General features: G+C 32.0%; 1 protein-coding gene across 7 annotated transcripts in view; it reads left to right on the forward strand.

Moving 5' to 3' along the window:
• LOC111141992 (protein phosphatase 1 regulatory subunit 12A) overlaps positions 1 to 12,561 on the forward strand; it is a 142,943-nt gene that overhangs the window by 77,236 nt on the left and 53,146 nt on the right. For all 7 annotated transcript variants that reach the window (XM_022494905.1, XM_022494907.1, XM_022494909.1 and 4 more), the window contains exons 5-9: positions 15 to 159; positions 6,604 to 6,678; positions 7,350 to 7,438; positions 7,599 to 7,756; positions 11,804 to 11,925. In XM_022494905.1, the coding sequence (XP_022350613.1) occupies positions 15 to 159; positions 6,604 to 6,678; positions 7,350 to 7,438; positions 7,599 to 7,756; positions 11,804 to 11,925 (589 nt within the window). The remainder of the gene's footprint in view (positions 1 to 14; positions 160 to 6,603; positions 6,679 to 7,349; positions 7,439 to 7,598; positions 7,757 to 11,803; positions 11,926 to 12,561) is intronic.

The raw sequence follows: 12,561 nt of genomic DNA on the forward strand, positions 1-12,561 counted from the left end.
TGTAATTTTTTTAGACTTTTAATACAGGCAGGCTATGATGTTAATATTAAAGATTATGATGGCTGGACACCTCTTCATGCTGCTGCTCACTGGGGTAAAGAAGAAGCATGTCGAATTTTAGTGGATAATCTGTGTGATATGGAGATGGTCAACAAAGTGGTAGGCCTTTTAAATGTATTTTAAATATTTAAATTTTTATAAATATCCAATAGGTATTCTAAATATTTAACTTTTAGAAATAAATGTTTTAAAGTCTGAAAAATGTTGATAATAAATTCTGTAATTGTATTAAGTTTTATGAACTGTACAAAAGAACATTTATCAACCACTTATTGATTTTTATTATCAATTATTTAAGTTTTTCTCAGTCTGTGAGGTGGTTTTGGCCTTGTTCCTCAGAGAAAGAAGTATTACTCTTTGAGTAATCCTATTACCATACATAATAGATTTGGGTACTTGGGAACTCATAAATAAAGAAAATTTTGCATTTCTCTGTGAATGTTTTCTCCCATCATTTTGAGTTGGAACACATGCAGAAGTGTATTTCTGTTTCTCTTTAGCTGATAGTCTTAATAGCTTGTTTATAGTAGCTTTGTAAGTGACATGGATAATGAGGTCTTACAGCATGTGAGACTAGTGAAAACCACAAAGTTTTAGCCCAAATAAAATAATTGAGATGCAACGTCTAGTCCTAGTTTTGCAGATGAGAAAACCATTTATGAGGTTAAAGATTTACTTAATATCTAATATCACCCAACTAGGTAGAGGGAAAGGAGTAAATGTCATATATATTTTTTTTCTTTTTTTTTCTTTTTTTTTCTTTTTTTTTTTTTTTACAAAATCATGAACAGATTCAGGTTATCAGATTCCTTATTAGATGAGATATTTTTTCCTTGACTCCCTTCTAAGCACCATCATTCAGTTACCAGTGTCACCAGTATTCCTGTTAGTTCCTCCTGTTCTGTGTTCATGATTCTTACTATCTACCAACAGTTGCAGAGCTTAAAACACATCTCCCCTAGGTGAGCTTGATTACCCTTAACTTCCATAGAATACCCTTATGTATTCCGTTTTATAAGATCATGTAGTAGATTACTTAGCAGAGAGTCCTAAAATTATCTCATCTTTATTCAAGTGGCACCATCTGATCCTACCGTGTCCATTAATATAAGTACTGGTGCTGATTATGCTCTAATTAACTCTAGTTTCCAATTGGAGATCTGCAAAGGGAAGAGAACAGATATGATATACCATATGCCCAAGATTTTCCTGTGGGTGTTTGGAGGTTGTGCACATTGATGTCCTAGTTGCTGACATGAAGCAATAAAGAAGCCCTGTGAGCTCCTTTGCTCTTTCTGGAGCATTTCACGTATGTGTTTATGAATGTGTTTTAAGTAAGAAGTGTGCAGGCAAGTTCAAGTCTAAAAAGTAATGAAAATCTTCAGGAAAATCAAGATCAAAAAAATGCTTGAGATTGATCCAAATGTTTGAGAGTATAAGTATAGGTTTGCTTTTATATAAGTATAAAAGTCTTTGATTTTGTAGTCACGACTTTTAGTAATTTGCTTTCTCTATTGTTTTTATTATAACATTATTCTGTTTTGTAATCAGCATTAGAAGACAAATGTTGATACTGTTAGATTTTAAGTTAAAAAGCCAGGTAATTTTAGTTTGACAATTCATACTTCCTCTCCTTGGTGTAGAAATTCCCCCAGGCGCTGGGATTTTTCTGAAGAAATTAGTAAATACCTCTTACGTTCTGATCTCTGTTTGCATGCCTCTCTCTCTCCCAAATAGCGTCCCCTGATGGCCACTTGTTCATTGACATGGACAGTACTGATAATTGGTTCATTCTTTGGTAGTGGCCTCCAGATAAGGACCAGAGAGAGCAGCTTATTAATGGAAATGCTTTTCCAAAAAGATTGTATCATTTTCCAGTTTAAACATGTTATGTTTTGGTACTGATTCATAGACAATATATAGTATGTATGAAAAAATTATTTTATCTTATACCTGTTTTATAATTGTCCAATTCCTTTGCCATACAGTTCATCATAATTATTCTCTAGGAGAAAGACTGCATATAAATAGTTTTGCTTTATCTCCTTTTGTTTCTGTCTTATTATAGTAGCAGTTTCTTGTGTCATCCTAAATTTTAATATCTTATCCCCTCATTTCATCATTTCAGTATTTCTTTATATGGTCTTAGAAGAATTTGCCTCATAGTTCCTTAGAATTTTATAGTTTTCAACTTGTTTTCACATATATTATCTAATGCTGTCCTTTTAACAGAATTCCTACAGAATTGTTATCTGAGTTACACAGATTTGAGAACATGATCAGAGAAGACAAGTGATTTTCTTAAAGCCCTAGTAATTAAGTGTAATTAATTAAGAATAATTTATTCTGGGGGGCCTGGGGGCTCAGTTGGTTAAGTATCCAGCTCTTGGTCCTGTTTCAGGTCATGATCTCATGAGTTGTGAGATTGAGCCCTGCATTGGGCTCTGTGCTTAGCTGGGAGTCTGCTTGAGAGTCTCTCCCTCTGCCCTTCCTCCCACTTGTGCATATGTGCTCTCCCTTGCTCTTTCTGAAATAAATAAATCTCTTTTTAAAAAAGAACAATTTATTCTGCTAAGTTCCTCTGCAGCTTTTTCATAATTTTTGATTTCTCATATTTTATTTTTCCAGATATTAACTCATATGTTCTAAAAATATGATTTTAAAATTTTTATCAGAATTGGATTTTTCTTTTAAAATACCAGGATTTTAAAGACATAGTTTAATGGCAAGAGGCAAATAATGTATATAGCATTTTAAAGGCCTTTATGCCATAAGTATACCAAAATGCAAGCATTTTTGTTGTTTTTGGGAGGGAGACTGTATTCTATAGTAATGGAAGATATTTTTACAAGACTTTGTATTTTTAAAATTTTAATTTTATAATTTTGCCTGTGCGAGTTAATCTCTGTTACCATTGGCTGCATTTTACAAAAATATGTCATACTATTCGATCAAAATTAGTCTTTATTGTATAAGTATGCTTAAATAAATTTATCTTGTCATTTGATACCTTCAGTACTTATAGATTTAAAGTTTTAATAAAGTTATTTTTAAAGTGGTATCAAAAAGTACTTACAGAACTTACGGGATTTAGATGAATTCTTTATTAATAGAAAGTATAATTTTGGTAAATGTATAATACAGAAAATGCAACAAATCATGTAGAAAATTTGAAAGTCTACATAAAAGTGGGAGAAGTGTTTTTAAAATAAGAGATTTTGGTCTTATTTCTTTAACATTGTAAGACATTTGCTGTCATTTTAACTCATTATAAATTATGTGATACAGACTTTAAATCCCAAGATTTTTATTTTGTTTGCTTAATTTATTAAAATAATTGTCTTACTAGAATATAACCAAATATTGTTCCTTTTTAAATACTAAGATGTTTTTCTAATTGGAATTTTCTTTTAATACAATAGTGATCGGTAGGCAACTTTTTAGTTTGGTAACTATTATTACAGAGATTTAAGTGAATAAAAAAACTGCTGGGGCACCTTAGTGGCTCTGTCGTTAAGCATCTGCCTACGGCTCAGGTCATGATTCCAGGATCTCGGGATCGAGCCCCACATCAGGCTTCAGGCTCTCTGCTTGGTGGGAAGACTGCTTCTCCCTCTCCCATTCCCCCTGCTTGTGTTACATCTCTCGCTGTCTCTTGCTCTCTCTCTGTCAAATAAATAAATAAAATCTTTAAAAAACAAAAAACAAAACTGCTTCTCCTTAATGGGCTCATGGGTTTGTCCCCCTGCTTTTATCTGAGCTTATTCTTATTTTCTATAAAGACAGTGGAGCAGTGGAGACCTAGCTTCTATTCTCACTTTCCCTTCATTGCCTGCATGACCTTAAGCAAATGCCATACATTCAGCCTAGGTTTCCTCATGTGTGCAGTGGGAACCATAATGCTTGTCCTGACTACTTCACTGGTTGTTCTTGAAACTGAAGAGAGATCACACCTGTAAAAGCAATTCGGTTAGAGTAAGTTAGGAAAGAATGAAGAGTCTATGAAGTTAGACTTAAACAGTAGCTCTAGTATGATTCTGGTAATTAACACATGTATTATAAACTGATTTTTTAAGCAGTAAATTTTTTTTAAGATTGTTTTCTTTATTGATAAGAGTTCTTATTTTCTTATTTCTTAGCATTGCACTCTCCTTGGTTATTTCTTGGTTACATTGAGTGATTCTGGTTATATGCCCTACTGTGTTAGCATCCCATTAATGAAACATAGTAGCCTTACAGTAATTAAGAACAAGGTGATGTTTATAAGACTTTGTAATTGGCTGCCTTCATGACTGTCCTATATATTGTTTAATGAGCATGGTTAAGTTGAGGGGTGTGCTTTTCTGAAATTAGAAACTTTACTCTCTTTATAGCCTGCATTTTACTCTAGTTTTTATTCTCTATCAGCTGCTGTTTGCAAAGTAGACTCATTTTTCAAGGGAGAAAGTGAAAAGAAAGGTTAGTAAGGTGATCCATTTCTTACTCTTCTAAAGGAAAATTCCTTGGTTACTAAAATAACCCCATTTACATTTAACTGCTGCTAAAATTTAATTACAATTTAAAAAAATTTTAAGGTGCATATTTCATTCATGAGAAGGGTTGATAAATGCTTAAAATAATACTTAAAATGAAGCCAGTTTGTTATTTTTGCTTAACAAGATCTTGAAAACAATTTGCATAACATAGTATGTGTAACATTATAGAAATAATTACACAAACAGACTATGATATAGCAAAATGGATTACCATGTATTTATAATCTAAAGGGCACCTTCAGAATTTGAGCCAGTTACTTTGTTTCAGAGCTACATATTCTTAAGGAATTTAATTCTTAGTGTTTAATACTCAAGGTTGAAATGTGGGAAAAGGTTTATTAAAGCTAAAACATTTTCTCCTGGACTGAGTGGGAAAGGATAGGTTGGTTCTTAAATTCCTGCTGGGAAGATTTTACAACAAGGAAATGCAGATACATCAGTGTTTTTGAATACATAAATTTTAAATACATACATTTGCCTATCTTGATAAAGTAGCATTTCATGTACTTTTAGGATACATCTCATAGATCATATTTTTTATTTTATAAATAGACAATGGAAAAATCAGCTCAGATATTGGGTAGCTTATATTTCATTTTATAGCACTGGAAAATGTAACTCCTATCCAAGTAGATGGCAGCATCCTAATGATGGTGTAGAATTGAGGGTTTTAGATTTGTTTTTTAATGGAAGAGCTTATATAATTTTAGAAGGCATTATTATCTACTCATCTGGCTTTTTTGTAGCTGTGAGACTCCTTTTGTGAAAGAAATTTGAATTGCCTTTAAGATTGATACATTTTCTAGTTGGAAAAAAGTAGAATTTTTTTCTGAGAATGGATTGTATACCAGCCAACATACTAAGTAGAATGTATTCTAATAATGAACTTTTTTGACATTCTGGAATCCTGTACCAATAGGGTTATTGCAGGCAACAGAAGGAAACCTTACTATGTTTGGTCAGCGGCTCTTTGAAATTTTCTTTTCCACAGTGAATAAAAATAGATTGACAGATGTTCATCTGAACTAATTTTTGAAACTAAGGCATACCTGTGTCTGGCTGAACTTTGAGCAGTTTGGAAATATATATTTTTACTTTGTTACTCTGTTAAAACTTTCATGATTTTTAGGGAGGTATCAAAAAGAAAAAAGGCCTCCCCTGAAACAAATAATACATTATATGTTAATTTAAAAAAAAAAAAAGGCCTCAAAAGGTTAAACATGGAGTTACCACATGACCTGGTAATTTTACCTAGAGCTGTATCCCTAAGAAAATGAAAACAGATGTTCACTCACAAACTTGTATATAGATGTTCGTAGCAGTATTATTTATTATATATAGACAAAAAGCAGAAAGCAAAAGCAAATATCCATCAACTGATGAATAGATTAACACATGTGGTATGTCAGGCAATGGAATATTATTCAACAATAAAAAGGATTTAAGTTAGTGCTTCCATATGGCAACATTGGATGAAGCTTGAAAACATTATACAAAGTGAAAGAAGCCAGTCATGAAGGACCACATATTTTATGATTCCATTTATATGAAATGTTCTGAACAGGCAAATCCAAATATGTAGTAACAGAACGTAGATTAGTGGTTGCCTTGGGCTGGGGTTGGGAAGGGAAATGAGAAAAGTGGGGAGGTCATTTCTTTTTGGGGTGATGAAAATGTCCTATATTGATTATGGTGAAGGTCGTAATTCTCTATGAATATACTAAAAACAATTGAATTGTACACTTTAAATGGCTTTTTGTATGGTGAGTTTTATGTCAATAAGGCTGTTATCAAAGAAAGTAAGGAGAGGTATATCCGCTGCTTCTCTCACATGAATTTCTGATACATCTCCTTTAAATCATAGTGTTGTATTACTACATGCATAACAAACTACATACATAACAAAATGTTATCTAACTTCTTTCTGTATAATTATACAGAATCACCAAAGGTGTTTTATAGTTTATTGACTTTTTACCATTACCAACGCCCTTTGTTTCCTACCCAGGGTCAGACAGCATTTGATGTAGCAGATGAAGATATTTTAGGATATTTAGAAGAGTTGCAAAAGAAACAAAATCTGGTATGTTTGATGACTGTCTAAAATTGTCTATATTAGTGAATTTTCCTAATGGCTTTAACTTTCAGACAGTTGAAAAAATATTTTTGTGATGTTTTATACTTTTTGGTTTTAAGTTATTCCTGACAGTCAAACCAAGTGACAGTGAAAGAGAATAAAGAATAGGGGTAGTGTTCAACCTTTTGTATTAGTTATCCCCATTTCTCTTAGGTCCTCTTCACAAAATGAATACTTCTATAATGTACCTACTCAAGATAACATGTTTTTGTAATTTCATAATAAAGTTTGCTTAGAAGGTGGAGACTATAAAAATCTCAGATTTCTAAAATAGCAGGACCTAGTTAAGGAAAACGTTATGTAGGTAAGAAAGATTTTTAAGTATGAAATATCATCAGACATCCTAAGTGGCTAGTGGATCCTGATTTTTCAGTGATCTAAAGTTGGAGGGATGTAAAAAATCCAACTTTGTCTTTCACCCAGCTTTAAACTATTTAGTCCTCTTTATTCTTTATCCAAGCGTGCCCCCCCTTTTTTTCAGATAGAACTTAAGTCTTTCCTTTTTGTTGGTTTTGTTTCATGTTTGGAAAACTACTGTTATTTTTACTTCAAATTCTGTATTTACTCATTAGTACTATTTTAATAGTCTTATTTTCATTTGTATAACTTTTATAAAGCTGCATACTGAAAAACGGGAGAAGAAATCTCCACTAATTGAATCAACAGCCAATATGGACAATAATCAGTCACAGAAGACCTTTAAAAAGTAAGTAAAATATTAAAGTAAAATATTGTTTTGTTATTGTTATGAATGAATTGGCATGAGGGCCATAGACATGATTATCAGATTTGGTGGATCTGAGAAAAATTAAAGTTTTTTGGTCTTTTGTGTTTTTAATCATTTGAAAACTGTTTTCCTTTCACAGCAAAGAGACACTGATTATTGAGCCAGAGAAAAATGCATCCCGTATTGAATCTCTGGAACAAGAAAAAGTTGATGATGAAGAAGAAGGAAAGAAAGATGAATCTAGCTGCTCTAGTGAAGAAGATGAAGAAGATGACTCAGAATCAGAAGCTGAAACAGGTAAAATTTGAAGCATTTTATTATCAGAGGTATGGTTTCTATATTGCTTCAATGAATTATAATTTTCTATTAGAAAATTTATATTTATTGGTTATTTCTCCAATGTAAAATTCCAGTGTTACCATCTTTGAGTTGTATAAACTGATGTTTTAACATGTAAATTCATCAGAAAAAAATAGCCCATTTCCATTAAGATTTTTGATCCAAAAAAAAAAAAAAAAAATTATCAGGACCAATATGGTGGTCATCAGTAAATACAGATGAAGCCCTAGAATTTCTTGGTCTCCCTAAATTTCCTCTAGACACAACAACAGTTATGGATCATTTTATTTTTACTCACTCAGCAAAATATTTCCCCTAAGAAAATTCAGGAAACTAAAGTTTACTAAATAAACACACATGGAAGAAGATAGTGATTATCTGTTTCCCATTAAAAGTGAAATGTTAAACAGATAAAGGCTAGCTTTGTTGCCAGGTACTGTGTCTTAAATTTCTTTGTTTTTTTGAAGCTTACTAACCCTACAAGTAAATTATTTTTCGGTAAAACACAAAGAGTTTTTGAGATATGTAAATGACCATCTTCTAGTCACCAGGGATATAATTTCTAATTTATTGCTGTCATACTGCTGGTCAGATGAGTCAGCACATCTTTTATCTTGGTGAGAGTATGGATAAAATTGGAAACTAAAGCAACCAAGTAGTCACTGAATATTATAGTTCATTTTTATGACTTGCTAATTAAATATTTCTAATAATAAAAGTATGTTATATGAGAATGAGCATGCATAGTGTTTAAGAACACAGACTGATTCACGAGTGTAATTGTATTTGTGGTTAATTTGTTTAATCTCATATTTCTCTAATCTCAGATTTCTCAGAAATTTCCTGCTTTAAATGGATACTATATGTAGCAATGCTTTGTAGTAAGTGCTAATGTAGAGTTGAATTTTATAAAATTCATATGCATGTAAAATATGTAAAATACACACATGTAAAATACACCACTACAAATCAGAGTATACTACATGTGCACAAGAAAGCCAGAACTAGCACCCAGATCTTTTAACTAATGTGTCAGGTCTTTTACTACTTACATAGCAGAATTCAAGAATCCAAGCATCTCACAGAGATTTCTGAGATTTTGTTATCGAGTATTTTCTTAATTGGTCCCTTCTATAGAATTCACTGTTCCATGTCAGGCACTGGGGAACTATTTGAAATAAACAAGCCTTCAGATTAAGCCAGTCTTGCCATTAACAAACTAGTCTCCTAATCTCTTTTGGTTGAAATTTCCTTAACTTGTAAAAATAAGAATTGGACTAAACGATGTAAATAGTTCTTTAAACTATTCTGGATAGTTCTTTAAACGTACTGTTCTTTTTTTTTTCTTTTTCTTTCTTTCTTTCTTTTCTTTTTTTTTTTTTTTCTTGATAAACTGTACTACTTTGTAACTACAAGTAGAACTAATTGCCATCAAATTGCGTTGTATTCCTCCTCTGGAGTTTAGCCATACCAGTCACTCTCTGCTGTTTCTTACTAAGCTAACTTTAAATGTTTCTCTAAAGCATTGTACTATGATAATTTTGTTCTTCCTGTTGCTAGTGGTTGCTTGTGCCAGGAAAATTTGACTCTATCTCAAGAATTAATCCATGTAAATGTTTCTAGTTCCCTCTAACTCTTCTAATATCACCCAAGGTTTTATCATACTTTATTTGGCAAACTTGAGAAAGCAGTTGTTTCCCTGTAGAGCTACAGCTTTGTTTGACAATATCTAAATTATTTCTTTACCTACTTTTTTGGAAGGTTATTTCTTTGGGACGTTATTCGATGTAAAATAATGATTTTGCTGAATTTTCTTTCATTAATTATATATCAAACTGGTTTCTTATAAATGAGCTGAAAATAAGAACTCAAGCAAAAGTTTAATTTCCTCCCGAGTGACTTATAAATTTGAGAGGTAGTTGAAGGAATGAGAAGGGAAATGTATTTTTGTTTTGGGGTTTTTTTTAACTTTTGGACTTGAAATTTTCATTCTTCATTGAAATCAAATTAGTAGAAGGGCTTTAACAGTATTAATAATGCTAAGCTGGATGGTGGACACTTGACATTTGTTTCATTATTATTCATAAAACAAGCCTGAATGTTTATACATTCATGCATATACATTCTTTGATATGTGGATTTCACTAATATAAAACAAACATTTAAACCAAGAGAAAAAGGAGAATATAAAAGGGGAAAAAAATCTGTTGAATTTTATCTTTTTGTTATTTATTTTTCCTACTACACTGTAAGCTCTATGCAGTTAAAAGATGTTTTGTTTTTTCATCAACTGGTATATTATACCCCAGTACCTACCCAGGACAGTGGACTCAGTACCTAGTACTTGAAATATGGAGGCATTTAATAAACATTTATTGACTTATCTCCATTTAGGTAGACTGTTTTCCAAGATGATGGTCTAATAGATGATGCATGATTTGTACTTAACTGTACTGAATAGGCTTAACTTCTATTGAATTAAAAGAGGTATTGTGTAACAATGAGAATAAAGCACATTAGACTGTGGTTAGCGCATTCAGTTTATTCAAAAAGCTAAGAGCATAGTGATTTTTAAGTGTGGCACTTTGGCTTTGTCCTTTGGTATAGTTTGGGATCCTATGCTTTTCACCCTATTAGCATCTTGTGGATATTTTCTTAGTCATAAATATAATCGAATGAGTCGATACAAATTCAGAACTGTTTGGTATTTATACATGTATTCAACTACATACTTGCCCTAAAGATAATTATGTTTTAATATTTTCTACTTATAAAGTATAATGGCATACGGTAATGATAAGGTGGAAAGTTATTTTGAAAAATTGACTTAAGGGAAGGAGAGAGGTATAATGAATATGAGTATCATGAAAGAATATCTCATAGAATTTTAAAGTACTGTACTTCTTCCCCAAAGTATAGAGGAATACCTGTCCTCCTTCATTTTGAAACCAAAGGACTACTTTAAAACTAGGTAAATGTTTACTTTAAAACTAGGTAAACTAGGTAAAACTAGGTAAATGTAAAACTAGGTAAATGATCCTTGACCATTTGAGAAGTAAGCCTTTCTGGCCCATTTATAAATTACAGCTAATTTATAGATTTAAATTTATAGGTAACTGTTTTTGCTAAAAGCCTGTCTGATTTGTATGATCAAATATAGGGGCACCTGGGTCGCGCATTTGGTTAAGCAGCTGACTCTTGGTTTCAGCTCAGGTGGTCATACCAGGATCTTGAGATCAAGCCCCATGTCAGAGTGCGCTCAGCACAGAGTCTGAGTCTCTCTCTCTCTCTCTACCTCTCCCACTCATGTGTGCATGTGTGCACACTCTCTCTCGAATAAGTAAATCTTAAAAATTTGTACATATGTTCGAATACAGTCTGAATGTTTTTGGCATCGATATTTTCAAAAACGTTTTTCTCAGTGCTTCATTGTTAGTTGGAAATTGTCTTAATACATTGTGAAAAGAGATTAATTCAGCTTAATTCAGCTGATATTCTCATTTAAGTTTAGATTTTTTAGGGGTGAGAAAGTATGCTCTTTGTTTCACAGGAATATAAACTGATTATTGACAAAAAGCATTTTTTAGATTTCCTGGAATAAAAAGGAGCTATGAGTTTTAAATAAACAATGTAAATTGTAGATCTATTAGAAAAAATTGTGTAGCTCTTGTAGTCTTTTTGGTTACACTGTATTCAGGCATTCAACTTTTAAATATCAATTGTTTCATATTTCTATAGTGTTAAAAGTATGGAAATCAGATTCTGTTTTTTGTTTTTTATTCTTAGACGCTTTGTTATGTCATCATGTTCTATTATTTCAGCATACATACTGAGACATTTCTGGAAACTTCTTGAAAAATTCCCTTGTTAAAAAAGAAAAAAAAATGGAAAAGACTTGAACAACAAAACCTTTTTAAAAAATGAATATAAAATACTGTTTTTCTAGACATTGAAACAATCCATACTGAATCTTGACTCTTAACGTTTTTCATGTTTGTGTAATAGATAAGACAAAGCCCATGGCTTCTGTAACTAATGCCAGTACTTCTAGTACACAAGCAGCTCCTGTAGCTGTTACAACACCTGTGTCATCTGGTCAGGCAACACCTACATCACCTATGAAAAAGGTAAGCCAAAATTGTGTTTGCTAAAAATACTTACATTCTGTTTAAGTACTAAAGCATTAAGACAGTTCTTAAATTTTTACAGTTTATTCCAAAAAATATTTAAGGTTTAGAATAAGAATATATTTTTCTTTTTTAATTTGACTAAGATTTCCTTTGAACCATATTCATTTTTAAAAAATACTTTTTAAAGTACTAGTTTGCATATGAAAACTAATGGTAATGGTCATGGTAGTTTTTAATTTCTGTTGAACTTCTGAGAAACATGGGTTTTGTATCCTTTATTCCTGGTAAGTAAAGGCTCATTTTGATAAAAGTTTCACGGTTAAGCACAAAAAGTACTATCACAAGTCAGAGAGCTAGAACCTAGATTGTCTAACTCTATACAAAGCACGAGGCATGCAAGGGTGATATGCCAGTAAGAGCATGATCTCTGATTTTGGACAAACCAGAGATCACTCCTGACCCCACCTCTTATTAATTGTAAGGACGTTTGAGCAAGTTGCTGTCTTCCTTATCCGTCAGGGAGAAGGCAAAACAAAAATAATAACCTAAAAGAGAAAGTAAATTAGCATTATAAACCTTGGTTGAGAGAGAGAGAGAGAGCTAGCTAGTGACTAAGTGCTCTCAAAATACCAG

Source organism: Enhydra lutris, unplaced genomic scaffold (assembly GCF_002288905.1).
Source record: "Enhydra lutris kenyoni isolate GAN:26980312 unplaced genomic scaffold, ASM228890v2 scaffoldscaffold7, whole genome shotgun sequence".
Lineage (NCBI taxonomy): Eukaryota > Metazoa > Chordata > Mammalia > Carnivora > Mustelidae > Enhydra > Enhydra lutris.